This window comes from Lemur catta, chromosome 17 (genome assembly GCF_020740605.2).
Source record: "Lemur catta isolate mLemCat1 chromosome 17, mLemCat1.pri, whole genome shotgun sequence".
Taxonomy (NCBI): Eukaryota; Metazoa; Chordata; class Mammalia; order Primates; family Lemuridae; genus Lemur; species Lemur catta.
Window position 1 is genome coordinate 11,300,831 of NC_059144.1, and position 20,724 is coordinate 11,321,554.

The 20,724-nt window shown below is 39.7% G+C and overlaps 1 protein-coding gene across 1 annotated transcript in view; it reads left to right on the top strand.

The window, feature by feature from the left end:
- CFAP61 (cilia and flagella associated protein 61) overlaps positions 1 to 20,724 on the top strand; it is a 253,590-nt gene that overhangs the window by 88,765 nt on the left and 144,101 nt on the right. Inside the window, exons 14-17 of the mRNA XM_045528893.1 lie at positions 8,238 to 8,364; positions 12,234 to 12,311; positions 17,435 to 17,641; positions 20,523 to 20,657. Coding sequence (XP_045384849.1) covers positions 8,238 to 8,364; positions 12,234 to 12,311; positions 17,435 to 17,641; positions 20,523 to 20,657 — 547 coding nt within the window. The remainder of the gene's footprint in view (positions 1 to 8,237; positions 8,365 to 12,233; positions 12,312 to 17,434; positions 17,642 to 20,522; positions 20,658 to 20,724) is intronic.

Genomic DNA, 20,724 nt, shown 5'->3' on the forward strand with positions numbered 1-20,724 from the left:
TTCCTTCGCAATCTCTTGTCACCAGCCCACTCACCACACCATGTCAGGTTCTCAGCTTGTCCATTTAAACTGAATTCTAAGCATAAAGAGCCTGTTGGTGAAATTGCACATTTAACGTTAGAAATGATAGCTTTGCCCATCAAGATCACTCAATTCCTAGAGTGAATAAAATAGCCTTCTTCCCTCTGCTCTTTTAAAGCCCAAACTCCTGCACCCCCTTCAGACAGCTGATCTTGGCTGGATGGGAGAACTGAGGCCACCTGACCTGAAGGGGGTCTTTCAAAGATGGGAAGGAAGGACAACCTCACACCCTCACATCCCAGTGATATTTGTAGTTTTGAAAAATGATTGCACTAACAAATGAATTTGGAAGAATCTCATATCGTACCAAATGAAGTTCAGAAGTGTGACCATCCTTCACCTTGTTGGGCCTCTGGCATCGGTTACCTTGAGGTGGCCCTGCCTCTATAGGGCCTTCCCTTTCTGCCCGCCCTTCCCCCCACACTATTCCCTGACAGCACCAAGATGTTTCCATAGTCTCTGCGCCGGCACCTGCATCTCAGCCAGGGGTGCAGGAGAAGTCCAGGTGCAGCAGCCAGTGTCCATTGTAAGTCAGGGCACTGGGGGCTGATGCTCTGCGACATGCACCCTTCGTATCTGTGGAGACGCACACTTGGTTTTTAGTAAGTGAAGTGGTACAAGGGTTTGTTCACCCCTTGTGTCAAAGGAGACCATCCAGGGCAGACTGGCAGCTCTACAAGGCTGTTGCAGATCACGGCATCTTGCACCTTCCTGCCCCTTAGCACATGGCTTCCCTCCTCAAGGCTACCTCATCTCTCTACTCAGGGGTAGTTCTTTATTCTGTATGCTCTTCAGTTCTGCTGCAAGCGTGGTCCATGGGTCAGCATCCATTGAGAACTTGCTAAAGTGCAGAATCTCAGGCCCTGCCACAGCCTTCTGAGTCTGTGTTTGCCCAGGAATGTGTCTTGGTAACAAGTGACTTTTATGAACATCAAAGTTTGAGAAGCACTGCAGGTGCTTCTGCTTTTTATGAATGTATTGTTTGGTAGAAAAGAGTTGTGATTCTCTCTCTCTTCGAAATACAGATTTTTCTATAACCATGTAAGCCGCACCTACTTTAAACCTTTCCTTATCTGGTACTTTTTTGGTACTGTTGAGTTATTAAGTCCCTTCTACATTGTATAAATAGGCCCTTAGGCTAGATTTTATAAGAATATGTAGGCTATAACAGTTGTATGGATTCTTTTCTATTTATACCAAGGAATGCTTTAATTTATCTTGCCCATTTCTAGTTCCTTACCCTTCCTTTTCATTCACACCTTCCCCTTAGCCTGCATTTTTCTAAAACCATCAGTTTAAATTTCAAAATTTAGATTAACAGTAAGAGTGTTTTCAGCTGAAAATGAAAGAAAACCCAACTCACAATGTGTTCCACCATAGGGCATTTATTGTCTCACATAAGTGGGAGGTCTGGACATAGACAGGACTTTACGATTTGTGTCCTCAGGGTCTTGGTTTCTTTCCTTTACTCTGCTCTCCCTCCTCCGTGTCAGCTCCGTCCTGAAATTGGCATCCATCACATTGACAAAGGTGGCTGCTGGGTTCCGGGCTGCCATCCGGGTGGGACGAGTGCCGGCTGACAGTCTGCTTCCTTTCCCGGCCCCAGCAAACCCCCTCACTCATCTAATAACATACACAGCACTGACTGTGTACGTGTGCCAGCACCATCCCAACCGCTGGGGAAATAGAAGTGACCCAAACAGACAGAAATCCTTGCCCTCACGGGACCTGCATTCTACTTAGAGAAGAAAGCCATAAAGGAAAGAGATGAAATACCCCGTTTGTAGGTGATGAGGGCAGATGTGAAGAGTGCAGCAGGTGTGGAGAGGGGGCTGCCATTTCCCCAGGGGGCACAGCAAAGGTGGCAGTGAGCAGACACCTGAAAGAGCTGAGGGAGGAGCCACGTGGGCACAGCAAGGGCACAGGCCCTCAAGTCCTACTCTTTTTATACCATAGTTTAAAAACACGTCATGTTCTTCCATTTTTTGCTTCACTTCTCTTGACATTTGGGATGAATTGTTCCTGCCCTTAAGTTTGGTTACTTTAAATTTCATGACCTCATGTTCTGGTCTCCCACCTAATTTCTTTCTTCTTCCCTTGGGAAATTATATTTGTGTCTGTCATCTGCCCTCTGGCCGTGCTGGTGAGCACTGGGACAAATAATTCATTCAGTTGTTAGTGACAGCTATCTCTGCTGTCAGCAAATTCCACACCCAGGTTCCCTCTCATTTCGTTTAGTGACTACGGGTCTTTGAGATGAGAAACATTTCCTAATATTTATGTTAACTTTCACATTAAATGTGGATAAATTAAATGCTTTCTTTTAAACACTTTTACTTCAAATGGTAATCTCTAGGGCGTTTCCAAACTTAACATGGGATGAGTATGCGGTATGGATGATTCTTTTTCCACTTTCCCCTGCTGGCCCACTGGGAACCTTCCCGTCGGTTTTTCTTCCTCTCGTTTGTTCATTAGTGGAGGCGCAGTTAGGTGAACTGGCCGCTCACCCCATCTTGCCTCCCTTTCACACTATGCTTTTCTGAAATTTGACATTTTTAATTTGGGGGAGTATGTTTCAAACTTATTCATCCAACTAATACTTACTGTGCTACAAGTTATTTTCTATAAATAAATATTTATTACGGAGTTACATCATGCAACTGTCAACTTTGCTCAGTAAATAAAAATGCTTTTAGGTGGTTGGTCTTCAAATGCTTCCTCCTCTCAGCATTTTTGTTTTATTTGCTTTTCTGTGGGTGGCTCACCCATGTCTGGTTAACCGTTTGTTCTAGTTCACCATTGTACCTATTTTAGGCCTGTGTTATTGTGGAGAGTGTTTTAGTATTATCAACCCTCAGCTCCTTTAACTTTTAATCAGCCTCTTTGAACAGAACCCAATAGAAACTTCATTTTTTATTTTGTGATTAGTGGCGTTTTTTGGGTTTTCTGTTTGTTTGTTTAAACTAAAATACCGATGACTGTCAAACTGTCTTATGATTCTATTACATAGATCACACCTTGGGAACTCAGATCACTTTTTCTGCTTTTCATCATTTTATTTTTATTTACTGGGATCAAAAAATTTCCCTATTTTGTAATGCTGACTATGCAAAAACATAAACTTATGTCTAAACAATTTATTCATTCAATTTGGGGCTGAAAAGTTATGCATTGAATCTCTTTCCTTCTACTTTAATATATGATTTTCTACTTTATTGTGTGTACAATCTGATTAAATACCATAAATTCTGATCTTTGAGGTCAGAATCAGCCAAAATGGGAGAAACCCTTCCATGAGTGGAAGTTTCCTGAGGCTCTCACCAGAAGCAGATGCTGACTATGCTCCTTGCACAGCCTTGAGAACCATGAGCCAAAAAAACACTCTTTTGTTTATAAATTACCCAGCCTCGGGTATTTCTTTGTAGCGACAGGAATGGACTAAGACATATATGTTGAGAATAAAACACTAAGCGTCCTTACAACTTTGTCTTGAAGTCATTTTATTTTTCAAGGAACTTTCTACAGCAAAAACACAGATGCAGTTCTGCATAACCTGGTCCATTGTTCCATTTCTAACCTCATACACATTATTTAAAACTTTAAAAGATTGCAGAATTATTTCTCAGAATATGGTTCTGGAACCAATAGAAGATCAACTCCCCCAGGGCAGGAATCATGGACTGTCTTGTTTTCTGGTGGAGCCCCAGCACCTGGAACACACGGAGCCGATGTTTAATAAATATTTGTGACTGAATGAATGCATAATTTTAATAATTGATTTCTAAATATATTTTAATTGAGTGTTTATTTCTTATGCTTATTCATTTTTCACTTTTTCTAGATATCTCTGTCTTTGCTATATAAAAGCAGTTAGGATACTTACCTGTTGCCACATTTGTATTTCCTTTTTGCTAGCCATAGATCCCCTTTAACTCATTCCAGGTAAAGCCAGCACAAGCAGGTTGTTATTCGTAACACCCGACGTGGAAGCAGTAGTCTATACACAGTCCCAGAGCCTGCAGAAAAAAAGGTTACCTGTGGAGTAAACCTACATTCTGCTTTCTGAGCTGAGTAAAAACCTGGAAAAAGAGCTCTCAGAGGCAAATACAAGCATGTGAGCCATATATGTAATTTTAAATTTTCTAATACCCACATTAATTAAAAAATCAAAAGGAAGTCCATAAAATTAGTCATGACATTTATTGTTTAACCCATTATATCCAAAATATTGCTTCAATAGGTAATCAACATAATTAAATTAAAATTAAAATGCATTAATGGGATATTTTAATTTGGTTGGTACCAGGTCTTCATGATTCAGTGGATATTTTATACTTAGAGCATGTCTCAATTCTGAGTAGTCACATTTCAAATGTACAGGCTCCCATATTGGACAGTGTAGCTTTAGCATAGGGCACAAACATATTGCTATTGCCTATTCCTACTCCTGAAATTCTAGGAACGAATGAAAGTTCTCAATGTTCCTCTTCGGCAAATACAAAGAGCAGAGATAAGAGCTTCACAATATAGGGCAAAATGGTTGTGTCCCCTAATTAACAGTAGATTTCCACGGACAGACTGGTGAAATAATGCTCACATTTTTGTGATACTTAGGAAGCAGCCCCATGGCCCATTGGAACATCTACTGAGCACTACTGTAGTCTAGGAAAAGCCCTGGTCCTTTTAGAGTGGACTATGATGTGGTCTGAGTGTCGAGCCTTGCTGGGGGAAGATGTCTGCATGCTCATTCACTTGCCTGGCTCCTACAACACTCTTTATAGCTCAATTGTAGTGTTTATTATATATAGAAAAATATAAAATAAGCAGAGAGAAGCTGTCTGGCTATCTCCATGCAAGCTGCATAATTCATTCACTTAACAGCTATTTATTGAGCATGTACTATGTGCCAGGCATTGCTCTGGCCTTAGGGTTGCAGCAATGAGCAAATAGACCAACATTCCTGCATTTGCGAAGATTTATTGTAGTGAGAGGAGACAAAGAGTAAACAAAATAAATAGGAGGAAGGAAGTGTGATGGAGAAAAATAGAACGGGGAATGGGGGTGGGAGGGTTAGGGTCAGGAGGGGTGTCCTTGAGGGGGTGAGGTTTGGGCAAACCCTTGATGTTGAGGTGAGGGAACAAGGCTTGCAGATGTGTTGGGGTGGGGGAGAGTTTTGATGCGGGAGTGTGCCTAGCACGTGTGAGGAACAGCATGGTGGCCTGTGAGGCGGAGCAGGGCAGGCAAGAAGCCGACCGTTTGGAGATGAGTCAGCGAGAGGAGCGATCCTGAGAGAGGGCACAGGGAAGGAGGCTGGGGCCACAGGGGTGGCTTTCAGGAACTCTAGGGCTTGGGCTTTCACACAGAGTGCAGCAGTTAACACAGCTGGGGCTCTTCACCTGGGTCCACAGGAAGAATTCAGGGGAAAATTTATATCTTTTATTTTTCATGAAGCTTTAACTGAAATTTACCGTTTCCTTCCATTATAAAAGTAGGCAACAAGCCACAATAGTATGAGCAGTACCTGTACTTTTCTCTTTAATTGAAAGCACAGCTGTTTTCCTATCACATTACAGATTTGCAGATATCTGCAGACATCACTTATTGCTTATGCTCATCAATGCAGCAAAATTATGATAATTGTCAGACCACTGCTGAATCATGTTTACTTAATGAAGCTCATATATTGTAATCTAATGTGTCTTATTGTATGCATTTAAAAACATTATTCTGAGAGGGGCCCATGGCATAAACGAGGTCAAAAACACCTGTATTACTGGGATTTGAGTAGCAAAGTCCTATGATCTGACTTACCAGTCTATAAGCATCACCTGGCAGCTTGTAGGGAGGAAGGATTGTCGGGGGGCAAAGGTGGAAACATGGAGATACAGTATGATGCTGTTCTAACAACCCTGGGGAGAGGCAGTGGTAGCTGGGGTCAGCACTGGAGGTCTTGAGAAGTGGTTGGATTCTTAGATGCATTTTGAAGGGACAGTCAGACCAATGCTGGGCTGAAAGGTGTGCGGGAAAGCCAAGATGAACCCGAGGGCTGGACCTGAGAGAGGTGTATTAAACTCTACCAATATGATGGTGAATCAGTCAAACTCTTCTCATAACCCTGTCAATTTTTGCTTCAGTATCCTGAAGCTATATTGTTAGACACCTAGGATTTGATATAGTTGTATTGTCCTAGTGAATTTTTACTTTTATTATCAAATAAAGACCTTTTTCTCATGATGATTTTTGCCTTAGGTCTGGTTTATCTGATATTTATATAGCAACACTAGCTTATTTTTTTGGCTGTTAGTTGCCATTCCCTTTTTCTTTCCTTTCAAATTTCTTTGGTATTATATATTTTTTTTCATAACTGCTTTACTGAGATGTAATTTACATACCATATAATCCACCCACTTCAAGTGTACAATTCAGTGGTTTTTAGTATTATACCTTTGCAATGTTGTGCAACCATCCCCTCTATCTGATTCTAAAACATTTGCATCACCCCAAAGGAGATCCTGTTCCCATTAAGCTGTCACTCACATTCTCATCTTCCTCCCCCTAGCCCCGTGACAAACACTAATCTACTTTCTGTCTTTATAAATTTACGTATTACGGACATTTCATATAAATGGAATTATATAATACATGACCTTTTCTATATGGCTTCTTTCACTTAGCATACTGTTTTTAAAGTTCCCCCACATTGGAACATGTGTCAGTACTTCACTCCCTTTTATGACTGAGTAATATTCCATTGCATGTATACACCATATTTTGTTTATCCATTCATCACTTGTTGGACATTTGGGTTGTTTCCACCTTTTGGGCTATATGAGTAATGCTGCTATGAACATTCATGTACAAGGTTTTGTAGGGACATACGTTTTTAATTCTCTTGCATATTTTCCTAGTACTTTTGTGATCTTGTTTTTTATATTTACATGTTTAATCCATCTGAACCAGATTTTGGTGTAAAGTGGTCAAGTTCATGTCTTTCACTTAAAGATTGCTTATAAGTATTATTAAGGTGATATTAATAGATCATCTTTTTAGTTTGTCTGCACTGGGAGGAGTAGCATTGTCCTATTGAGTAATAATAGCCTAGTGACTGGACAGAATTCAGTGCAAGGCCAGTGGCTTTGTAATATGCAGGACATACTACAAAAATGAAAATGTAAGGCTGTGGCCTGGAGTGGGGAAGTCAACCTCTCCCTCCCACAGGCCCGCTGCTCCAACCCGCAGCAAACATGCATCCACCAAGGGCTTGCAACCTGTGCAGCAAGGTGCACTGATCACCTGGGCTGGGGGTGGGCAAGAGGTCCACACTGAGCTGCCAGCTGAACATATCATGGCACTGCCTGCCCAGGGTGGGAACCAGTCTCCCTTGGTCTGACCAGAGACTGCACAGGTCTCCCACGCCTGGTCCAATGTGGAGGGTGGTGGCTAAACGTGGGCTTCCCCCAACAATGCAACTCAGTTGTCACCCCTGGCAGGAGGCAGCAGTTATGAGGCAGGGCTAGGGAGGTCCCATAGTCCCAGGGGCAAGGAACAGGTGAGAGAGAACCCATTATGAGGAGACAGTGGGACGTGGGGACCATGTGTGAGCAGAGTCTTCAAGCCCCCGACATGTTCCATTGCCTCACTCCACTTAAAAACACAAAATCAAAGATAAAATTATTAAGAATTTTAAGGCAGCAAACTCAGGGCATTAAACTCCAAGTGGGAGGCCCTTCAAAGCATGCAGCCTTTTGCTACTCCCGGGTCCCATCCTCATGCAGCCAGCTTTGGTACGATGTGATTTCTTAACTTCCTAGCATCCTTTAAAAATTGGGGAGAGACTTTGGTTCTATGTATGAAATAAATATGGAACAAGCAGCATGCTGAACATTTTAAATTAAGTGCAGTTAAAGTGTATCTTTGTGTTGTCTTTGGTTAATGGCATTACCAATGATTTTTATCTTTTTACATGTGTTTTCCAGGTTGTCTAGAATGAAATGAGTTGCTTTTACAATTATTCAAACCTTAATGTTATATAAATATATACCCTACTGGATATTATTTTATATAAGTTGGTATGTTGCAATTCTGTTCCCATTTTGGGGGGAATACATATTTAGTACTTTAACCTAAAAAAAATGTTTCTCTTCTTACTTCCCCAGGTCCATTAATATAAGATTAGCCACTCTCTCAGATACTCCTGGCGTGGAAAATCTCGTCAGCACTCTCATGCTGAGAAGCAGCATACTGGAGGATTTAACGCAATACAACAAGGCTCGCAGAGACCCTGTAAGTACCTGATGTGACCAGACCTCATGACATAGGACCATTGTGACCCATGTAGATTCAGCCCTGAGGCTTCTGGACCTCAGCTGGGGAACCATGTGGTGGGAGTGGCAGAGATGGAGTCGGAAGATGGGAACAAGAAGAGAAAACCATGGAAACTGGGGTTTAGGGAAGTGAGGCTGTTTTCCTCACTGGTGGCCCACACAGGGGTTGATCAGATACCCCAAATCCTTATCATGGGGATGGGAAATTTGGACTTGATCCAGACAACTGTCACAAAATGAGATAGAGCTTGGTCTCCAGAACTGGCAGCTACAGTATGATGGTGGTTAGGGAAAGGTAGCTCAGGAATCCATGGGTACTGGGCGCTCACCCAGCAGCACTGGGCATCAGATTTAGGGCATAGGACCCCATTTCAACCTACTGGATGATGAGTCTGACCAGACCCTTTTGTTGAGCTGGTTGCATCCTCAGGGATTGGATGGGCTGGGAAAGATTGTATGTGATAAATTTTGGATTCTCTTTCTCTAGTGTAGTAACATATATGTGTTCCTTGGGCAAAGGGCAGGTTCGTAGTGGCTTCACATTAGCACCACTGTCTTAAGGACCATGTCATTTAACTAGACAGGGAAAAATGCATTTGGATAGAGAAACACATAGTTACTTTTTAAATTCATTTTATTAGGAAATACATTTATTGAAGTATAACCAATAAACAGTTTGATAGATTTCACAGTTTGAATATTTGGGGTAACCAGCACCTGTTTCAAGAAACAGACTAACCCCAGCCCACCAGAAGTTCCCCTCATGCTTCTGTTCAGGCACTTTCTCCTAAGTTAACACCATCTGGACTTCCTAGATCAGAGGTTGGCTATGCCTATTTTTGCACTTTATGTAAACGAAATCATATAGTTTGTTTTCTGATACCAGGTTTCTTTTGCTTAGCAATATGTTTGAGAGATTCCTTCATATTATGGCATACAGGACTTCATTGCATGAATATACATACCACCACTTATTTCTCCATTCTACGCTTGAGGTCATTGGGGAATTCCCAGTTGTTGGCTCTTTTGAGAAAAAAAAAAACAAAACACCTTTTAGTTAATTTTTAAGTCATCAGGAGGCAGACACCAAATGCCTAAAGATAGTGACAAATGTTTAACATTTATAATGCCCTCAAATTAAAATAAAACTTCCTTCCAGCATGTGTTTTTTCTGCATTGGTTTATCTTGGTCTCTTTGTTTCTTCATTTTTCACTCTTTCCCTCCTGGCCCCTCTAAGGGGTATGATGTAGAGTCCTAGTGCTTAAAGTGTAGTCTCAGGAACTTTGGGGACCTCCAAAACATGAATTTTCAGAAAGTCTGCTAGGAAAAAATTATTTTCATAATATGAGTAAGAAATTATATTCCTGTTTCACTGTATTGATATGTGTACCGATGTGCAAATGCAATGGTGGGTGAAATGCCGGCACCTCAGTGTGGACCAAGGAAGTGACAGCAAACATCCCAGTGGTCATGGCGTTCTTCACCATCATCCCAGAACAAGAAAACCACAACGGGATATCACTGCACACCTATCAGAATCACTAAAGCAAACAGAAAAAGTAGTGATACCACTAAATGCTAACAAGGATGTGGGGAAATTGGATCACGCATATGTTGCTGGTGTGAAGGCAGGATGGTACGGCCACCCTGGAAAACATTTGGCTGTTTCTTTAAAAACTAAAAAATGCAACTATCATATGATCTAGCAATTGCACTGTTGGGCATTTATTCCAGAGAAATGAGGACTTTACACGAATGTTCATAGCAGCTGGTATAGCAGCCCAGATGTCCTTCGACAGGTGAATGGTTAAACAGTGGCACATCCATGTCATGTCGTACTGCTCAGCAATGAAAGAAATGAACTACTGATCCACGCAGCAACTTGGATGAATCTCCAGACAGTTATGCTGAGTGAAAAAAAAAAAACCAATTCCTAAAGATTATATATTGTATAATTCTATTTATACGACATTTTGAAATGACAAAATTTTACAAATAGAGACTATATTATCTGTTGCCAGGGGTTAAGGACAGTGGGAGGGCAGGGGAGAGAGGACAACACAAAGGATTTTTGTGGTGTTGGATTGTTCAATATCATGACCACGGTGGTGGGTACACAAACCTGTGCATGTGATGAAACTGTATAAAACTTAATACATACATACACACACATTGATATGATATGTACATATCAATGTTAGTTTCCTGCTTGTCATATTATACTATGGTTTTGGAAAATGTTACCATTGGGGATATTGAACAAAGCATACAAGGAATTTCTGTATTATTTCTTTCAACTGCATGTGAATCTATAACTATCTCAATTAAAACTTCAATTAAAAAAAGAAAAGGAAAAAAATCCTTATTAAGTCTCAACCCATGAGTCCGTGTATTTTTAACATTCTGTGTGACAAAGTGAGAAATGTGCTTGAAGTACTTCTGCTGCACCCTGAAGCATATTGATTGTTTCAAGAAAAATCATTTATGTGATTGAGTTGCTTGCTGAACTAGCCACCATTTTCATGGAACACCATTTCTACCTGAAAGAACAACTGGCAGGCAAAATATGGTTTTTTGGACTTGGGTAGTTGGCAGACATTTTCTTAAAAATGAATGAGGTGAACTTGTCACTCCAAGAAAGCAACTGCCAACATTTGTCCCCTCTAATAAAATCCAAGCTTTTAAGAAAAAAAATAGAATTTAAGAAAACCAGTATCTGCCATTGTGAGCTTGGCAGCTTCTCAATGCCTAAAGAACTTTTTCTGATGAGACTGTTGGTGATACTAATGAATGTGATGTTTTGATATTTTTTAAGGAAATGGATCTACATTTGGAAAATCTGCATAGCATTTGAGCCACTATTTTCCAGATAAACAATGTATGATGTTACAAAAGTGAATTTTAACACTGTACAGTGGTATATATAAAATTCATTGATAAATTTTTCAGATTCCACATTGCAACTAATCTTTAAAACACTACCGCTTGTTGAGTTTCTGTGGCACATCAAAGAAGAGTATCAGTAGTTACCTGAAAAGATTATTTAAATACTTCTCCCTTTTCCAACTACATATAACTTTGTGAAGTCATATTTTTCGTATATTTCAACCAAAACAACATATTGCAAGAGATTGCATACAAACCAGATATGAGAATCCAGCTGTCTTTTATTAATATTAAGCCAGACATTAAAGAGATTTGCAAAACTATAAAACAATGTCACTCTTTAAATATTTTTGTTTTAGAAAAGTTATTTTTTTATTAAAAATACATTATATTAACACAATGTATTATTATTTTGAACTTAATTAATTTAAAATTTTGTTTTATAATTAACAAAAATCAATAAACAAATGTAAAATTTTTTATTTCTAATACAGCTTTAATTTCTAATACAAAAAATATGATAGATACTACACACATAAACCAAAGCTCTTTGGAGCCCTCAGTGTATCATAAGATTTGAGAACCACTGATTTAGAGCTAAGGAAAGCAAATTCTATGTAAAAGGGACATGAGATTTGAATCATAGATCCATCCCTTACTAGTGGAGAGCTTGGCAAATTACTCAACTGCCCAAGCCTTATGTTCTCATAGATGAAATATAGATACAGTGATAATAATACTTCCTTCCTAGAGTTGGTATGAGGATCCAGTAGACACAAGGAAGGCATTTAACTTAATACCTGACCCAAAGTAAGTGTTGGTAAATTTTTTTTTTTCGCTATCGCTGTTATGTGATCATGACTAAAACCCACTATTGTCTGCTTACAGAAACATTGATAACAATATTTTAAGGGTCTTAAAATACATGCTTCTCTTTTCAGGATGGAACACCACTGCAGGCATTTGTAGCCGAAGTTGCAGAACAAATAGTTGGTATTGCCGTGATCAGAAATGAAATGGTAAATTGTGAAACACACATTAATTTCCTTGATCGTGACTTGTTATATCATGAATTAGCACACAGTGCCTCTTTTGTTTGATTTTTACCTATTTAATGTGAATGCCTCCTTTTTCTGAAGGATATCATCACCCCCATCCCTTGGAAGCCTTTCAAATTTCCATTTTTTTTACAGTTCAAAATGTTTCTTGTTACAAGAATACATGAAAAGATTCTCATTCTAAAAATTCACATTAACCTTCCACCATAAAAAAAAAAAATATCTCACTGCTCTCCCCAAAGGATTGCTACTATAAGTTAGGCATTTATCCTTTCCATCATTCTTCTGTGCACTTAATTGCATGCTTTGTGTGTGTGTGTGTGTGTGTGCATGCGTGTGTGTACATGTGTTGTCAAGTGGGCATGTCATTTTATTTTTCTCCCAATGCACAGCCAGTTATTCCAAAGCATTTATTTCTGAGTAGTTCATTCTTTCCCTACCGATTTAAGACGCTGCTTTTACATTTATTAAATTTCCATATGCCCATGTCTATTTTCAAACTCTATTATGTTCCATAGATTTATTTTTTGGTACCTATTGCATCATTATATGCATTATCATATCTGGTAGGGGTGAGTCTTCACTCGCTTGCCTTCTTTTTTCTAAATTGTTAAAATTTTCTTGGATATTTCCTCTTCCAGATAAACCTTGTAATACTTACTATGAATTTATTTGCATCTATGTGGATTTCATAGAACAATTTAGGCAGAATTGACAGTATTAAAATATCAAGGCTCCCATTCTAGAAACAGAGCTGTCTGTGTTGTTGTTGCTTAACTCTTTGGTTTCTTTAGAAAGAGTTTTTACTCCTTTCATGCGTGTTTTTCTGCCATGTTTTGTGCCATAGAGTTTTTTGTTAGCCCTGCAGGTCCACTCTCCACCCTTAGCAACTCTGCTGGGTCCCAGGGAGCCTGAGCGGATGGCTGACATTATGGGTGCCTTTGCCCCTTGGCTTTCCATCGGGTTTGGCCGGTGGGGAGCCCTGACAAGAGGGGGATGGGCAGTGAGTTTGGGTTGCCCCTAGTGGGCTGATCTCTCTGCTGAGTTCCCTGTCTTTTCAAAGTGGCCTCTTCTCCACGATGCTCTCCTTTTACATTCTGGCAACTAGTCCTCCTCCCATGCCACCCACGTAGCATGGGGGATAGCTTGCAGTTGCTGCTGCACTGTCTAATTTCCTTACACCCTGCCCCATCTTTGCAAATATTCCCTTTGTTAAAGCCACCTCCAGTTATCCTAATTTGAACATACCGTCTGTTTCCTGCTGAGACCCGGACCCTATATAGTCCTGGAAATTTGTCACTCATTTCTACATGTTTTATGACTTTTCTTAGCATTGTGAGTAGACATTTTTTTTCATACTTTCCAAATGTTTATTTTTCTATATGGGGAAACTACCAATTTTTGCATTCTGATCTTGTATCCAATCACCTTTCTGAAGTCTCTTACTAGCGCTGAACGTTTTTCAATGGATTCTCTTTTTTGGCACAACATCACTTCCACCATATCCTGTTGGTCAGAGCAGGTAGAAGACATGCTCAGGCTCAAGAGTGGGCAGCAGACCCCACCTCTCCATAGGGGTGTGGCAAGGTCACTGTGCAGAAAAGGATGTGGGAAGGGAGGATACTGTCCTGATGGCCTTCTTTGGAGTCTTTAGGGAATAGAACCTGCCATACATTCCTTTTAAATATTTGTACCTTTTATCTTTCTCCAATTTTATTGTATGGATAGGACAACATTGAATAGTAGTGTTAATAATGGCTACTTTTGTAGTGTTCTTGATTTTAATGAGATGATTCTACATTTTTCTCCATTTAGCATAATATTTACTGTAAGTTTCAGGGGGATATCCTTTATTAAGTTAAGGAAGTTTGCTTCTATTTCTAGCTTACTAAAAGTTTTTTATTGTGAATGGGTGTTGAAACTTATCAAGTATGTTTTTAGCATTTATTGAGATGTCCATATTGCTTTTTTTTTTTTTGAGACAGAGTCTTGCTCTGTTTCCCCGGCTAGAGTGCCATGGCATCAGCCTAGCTCACAGCAACCTCAAACTCCTGGGCTCAAGCGATCCTCCTGCCTCAGCCTCCCGAGTGGCTGGGACTACAGGCATGCGCCACCATGCCTGGCTAATTTTTTCTCTATATATTTTTAGTTGGCCAGATAATTTCTTTCTATTTTTAGTACAGACGGGGTCTCCCTCTTGCTCAGGCTGGTCTCGAACTCCTGACTTCGAGCGATCTACCCGCCGTGGCCTCCCAGAATGCTAGGATTACAGGTGTGAGCCACCACGCCCAACCTTTTTATTCCTTTAATGTATTATATACGATCTTCTTTCTTAGATTTATTTCTCTTCTTGATTCACTATATCTTTGAGTTATTCTTTTAAAAAGGGTGGTGGGTAGTAAGGTCCACACATATAAAAGAAGTTTTAATTTTGTCTTCATACTTGCATACTAATTTGGCTGTGCATAGAATTCTTGTTCAGATTATTTCTCATCAGAATGTTGATGTTTATACTCTCATTGTCTTCTAGTATCCAGTGTCACTGATAAAATATAATCCGATAGCAACTTGATTCTTGATCCTTTGTAAATGTGTGTTTGTTTGCTCTCTTTCTTGAGAATTAAATTTTACTTTTATCCCCGAAATTCTGAAATTTTACCAAGAAGTACATTATGCCTCCTTTGACAGTTTTTCTTCCATAATTTCATTAATTATTTCTTCCCCTCCATTTTCTCCATTCTCCACTTTTTAAATTTCTTTTATAGATGGATATTGATTGGATCTTTTGAATTGATTCTTCAGTGTCTCTTAACAGATATATTCGCATATGTATGTGCATATAAATATAAAAATACATCTTACTTATCATTTTAGACTTCCTCGATTTTGTCTTCTGAATCCCCAATTCAGTCTTCAGTCATGTTTATTATATTATCCAGGTCTTTTATTGAAATTTTTATTTCAGAGTTCATATATTTAATTCCCAAGTCTCTTCCTTGTTCTCTTATTGTTCCTTTTTGGTATCAGCTTATTTGTTATGTTATAGACAAGATGCTTTTTAGTATCTTTGAGAACACTATGTAGAATTTTTTTTAAATTCTCTCTTCTTTCCTGAATAATATCTGTTTCCTCTGTAGTAGGTTGTATGTTTCAACATTCTTGTATTTCTTATTTGTCAATTTTCCTTAAAAGTCTGTCCATGTCATGAATGAAAGATTAGATTATCAGTATGGGTAGCTGGCATGGTTTTCCTTGACAGTTGTGCTGTATGTTTCTTCATTGTGTCTCTCCTGTCACTGGCAGGACTGTCTGCCCCTCTGTCTAGTTGGGAGGGGGTATCTATTGTCTGGCTTCTTCTTGTGTGCTTGAAAGTAGTATTGGCAGGTAGGCAGGGATCCCCAAATGACCCAAGGTAGGAAGGTTTAACCTAGGGGTAGAGTTTCCTTCCAAGGAAAAACTTCCTTCAAGGTGAAATTGCTTTACTTCCCCCCCCAACCCCATTACATGTGCATTATTTCAAAAATAATTTTTTTTGTTGTTATTTTAAGGGATTTGGGATGGGAGGAAAATTAGATGCACATGGCCCATCTGCTGTTTTGAGCTAATAATCTCTGTTGGCTCTTTGCTTTTTGTTTTTCAATGATTTCTCAGTGCTACACTTATCACTCATTTTATTTTATAATGAGGGTTGCCTCCTTGGTAATTAAAGAAAAGTCTTATAGTATAAAGGCTGTTACAGGGTCAATCCAGATGGAAAAGTTGCCAGAAATGCCCAGGGGTACCACCACTGGCCAGGTTACCCGGAATTCTGTTTCCTCTGTGCTTTGTAGCAGAAGTTGGAAAGACAAGGAGCATTGAGGGGCTTGGCCACAGACGTCACAGTTTTTATGAGTTTGCTAGTGCCAGCCTTGCTGTTCACTGAGTACATTAAGGTCTTTGCATTCTGTGATTTCTTTTCTCAAATGTGTGCTTTTAAAACAAGAAGAAACATAGTCAGTTTTTTTCAGCCTGCATATGATTTGGTGTTTCCTACATTTTAGATGTGTTTACTGCTCCTGCCATTGGAGAGAGTCACAGTCACCTTGAGTCGGTCCCCTCGGCCCCCACCCCCAATAGTGTGCGCCGCTCGGAAGTGAAGCAGGACAGGCTGAACCAGTGCACAGTTCTCATGGATGAGCCCCAGGTTCCCAGTGCAATGTGGGGACAAAGGGAGGGGACCAGAGCCAGGCCCACAGAAACAAGAGCAATGTGTCCAATATTTCCTCTTACACATAATCACTCATCAGTCCTTTAAATTCCCTTCCATTGCATAAAAATGTTATATATCAGAAGAATAGAAAGTTCAAGGAATGCACATGGATGGGGCCAAGGCTCACAGTTTGATTGCAGGCCAGCCAGCCACATGTGCCAATCAAAGTGTGTGACTTGGGGTTGGCACGTTTCCACATTAACAGGTGAATAGTAACGAATCCAGAGAACACCAGTGGGTCTGTTTGGTTGACTCCTGAATTTTACACATGCTCGTGCTGACCAACTCATGCTCATTTTGCCCAGCAGTGGTAAGGGGCTGCTGTCCTGCCTCTTGGTCAATGGCAGAGACTCAGGGCTCTCCAAGTTATTAGCAGCCACGGGTATGTAAGGAACACCTTGCAAAGCTCGCGGCCATCCCAAAAGACGTGCCATCAGAACAAGTAATTTTTAGGAAATATAATTTCTAATTAAAAAAAAATTACAAGCAAGATCCTGTCTGTACAAAAAATAAAAAATATTAGCTGGGCATGGTGGCACATACTTGTAGTCCCAGCTACTCGGGAGGCTGAGGCAGGAGGGAGGATCGCTTGAGCCTAAGATCTCAAGGTTGCAGTGAGCTATGGTCACACCCCTGAGCTCCATCCTAGGTGACAGAGCAAGACCCTGTCTCAAAAAAAGAAAAAATTACAATGAAGTTGAGATGGTAAATAGTGGGAGGGAAAAACATTTATTACTGAAGTAACTAAAATAATTTTTAAAAGACATTTATCACCAAATGCATGCAGTTTGTTTAAAAGACTTGTTTAAATCATCCTTTCCTGCCTCTTCTCTAGGACATAGAGTACATACAATCCCATTACAACATCGAAGATTTCATCTACTTCAATCACCACCAGCGCGAAGAACACGGGCACTTGCATTACTTTGCCCTCAACCCGATTTTCCGGCACTACACCAAGTTTTTTCTGAAGGAGATCCTTCGTTTAGGCTACAAGTCCTGTCTTTACTACCCTGTTTATCCCGGATGCATGGAAGGCAAGGTGAGAGAATGTTGTAATTCACTTTTCCAGAAGGTCAGTGTTCACAGTGTCACTCTTACTGTGTGCCATGTTTTATTCATTCCTCTCTTGATGGATTCTGATTATGACATGGATCTGAATTTCCAATGGCCCTATGGAGGTTGGCCTTTTTTCTTACACTACAGAAGTCCAGAAGGCTTTGAATTTCTTAAACAGTAACAACCAATATGGTTAGTAGAACAATTTGTTGGCTTTTCTATATTGACAAAACAGAGACTGAAAACTATGCAAAAATACTCTAAGAGACTTGAAAATCTAATTATTTCTTATGGTGCATTAGGGCAAAGTCAAAATTCTCCTATCATGCTCCTTCAAGCAAAGAACATGTCAGTGATGAATCCATAGAATAAATTAGTTCTGTTCTATAAGATTGGTATGCTAGCCTAGCATTCCAAATAAGCATATAACCACCCCCGTAAATAAGTGATGGCTAAAGAATGGTGATACCTCATCCTGATGTATCTCTCATGTAGAAATACCTATATAATCCTGCATAATACTTGTTATACTTGCAAAGAGTGACATTGTTGAAACAGACATGAATCTAACGTATATACATTTTGTATATATCTGTGCACAAATAGCAAGCTCTCCATCTTACTTATTTCTGTATACCCTGTCCTGCTTTAGTTTTCCTCTTAGCATTTTTCACTAGCTAAAATTGTACATTTACCATGAATGCAGAGGCGTTTGTCTTGTTCAAAGCCATACCCCAGTACCTAGAAGAGTCACACAAACACACACACACTCATACACGCACATGCACACTCACACATACACTCTCACACATACACATGAACATTCTCACACACTCATATATAGTGTCTGGTTGTTCCACAGGCAAGGGTCTGTTCAAGCTAGATTCCCAAGGGGTTGTTTCCTGCAAATCAGTCTCTCTGTCACTGGCAGGATTGGTCCTCAACTGGATGTAAATTGGAGGGGTGATGGGATTCAACCACTAGAGTAGGTAGAAGTTGTCCCATCAGATTCCATTCCTGATCTCACACTTTCTCGTGTTCTGCCTCGAGTCTTTGGCAGCATCCCATTTCTTCTTAGTTACCACAAGAAGCTGAGTAGATTTTAAAATGACCTTATTTACTATTTATTAAATAATCTAAAGTATATTAGTATAAACACAGAACAATAATTTTGCCAGTGTAGTTTATTTATTGAAAGCCATTTGGGGAAGTACCGAAGGAATGAGGAAGAAAGAAGGAAAAACATGGAAGGGAATTTTAGTGAGATGTAGACTCTACTCTAGTGATTATTTTTTTCTATCAAAATGCAGCACAATAACAATGCAAATGCCCTAGATTTGAACTTAATGAGATGGGAAGATAGAAGTTTTGTTGACAAAACCTGGTCCTGTACTTTCCTTTTACTTTGCACTTGGCCAAATGCCAATTTTGTGACCTTCAGGATGTGATATTAAATTTTTGTTTTTATTCATGATCTTGCCTGGATGTGCTAGGCTGGAGAAAGTCCTTTTGTATCCATAACAAAAATAATATTGTGGGCATTTTGTTGAATGTTTATATATTTACCTCAATGGTATAGAATTAGGCATATGTTATGCACTATTGTATATAGGCTATAGAAACACATTTGGAAACAGATTTCCTCTCAGCCTGCACTTCCAGTTTATTTACACATATACATTTAAAACAAGTATAAGAAGCAGTTCCAAATAATTTGGGTAAGAATTCCCAAATTCTGCTATAAATCTCCAGTTGACTGCAAGAAAGTTGAGCTTTTTGGCTCACATTGTGAGGATGATTTTCTTCACACCCCTTGCCCAGGCATAAAAACAGAGTGCTGGCTAGGTTCTATTTTTCAGTTTTTAAAGTCAGGGTATAAAGCTTAATGGTGAAGAATTTTAGAAAATCCTTTGAGAAGCTCTTAAAAATGCCTGGGGGTATTTTTAGAACAGGAAATATATTACATGTAATCCATGTATTAAAATCTACCTACAGTTCAGTTTAACTTTCTTTGCTTTTCAGTTTAAATTCAATAAATATGTCATTAAAGTTTTGGTTTCATAATTTAACTCTTGAGGTTTAAATGGTTATAATGCCCTGAGCTGGTTTCACCAAAACCCCTAAGATTTCATAAATGTGAGAGAAACAAAGATCACCATGTTCAGTTTTCTCTGCCAAATTTTAAAAACTGGATAAAATTAATATTTAAAGCATTCTCCTAAAACATAATTTATCAAAGTTCATTTCAGTAAGCATAAATCCAGCCCATAACTTAGTATAAGTCAAAATAATATGACCTACTTTCCCCACACCCACTCCCACTTTCTGGTTTTATCCTTTTGTTTTAAAACACTTATTTTATTAACAAAGGTCCAGTTGAAGTTGCTGTGAGTGGCTTTCCCAAACAGGCGAATTTTCACATCCCAGCTAAGTTGCCCCTTGAATGACATTTTTATCTATGTGTCTTCTTAAAGAAGCTTGTGCCAAACACACAAAGGTTAACAGGGCACAGATAACACAGCTTAGTGGGGTCAAATCAAGCTGATTCATGATCACTATGGAGAAGAATATCCTCCTGGGGAAAATACTTGTACTGAAAAATCCCATAAACCAAACCACTTGTTTATCTGTCATTCCCACAGAGATAGTAATGTAATTACTCTCGTAATTATCTTCATTAGTGTCAGGCATTATCTACAATTCATTCCTCTGCTCGAAGAGTATGTTTGTTTATTTGCTGATTTTTTTTTTTCCTCTCTGACTTGGCTGAGTTAAGAGTTTTGTATTTGTAAAGCTGCACGCAGACATCTGTGCTGCGCCACTCTGACATTCTCTCCCCTAAAATATAGATTGCTGTCTTTCAGTTCCAGAACCCCTACGCCCACTCCCTGACATCTGCCCTTCATTACTTGGTTCCCGTGCGACCACGACGACAGATTGTCTATCCTCTGGAAAAGCTTGGCATAAACGCTCCATCAAAGGCGGTCTCCAAGGAGCAGGTGGGTAGCAGGGCGGCAGGCAGGGAGGCGCGGTGCCAGCTCCCGCGGGCTTGGCAGATGGGGTGGC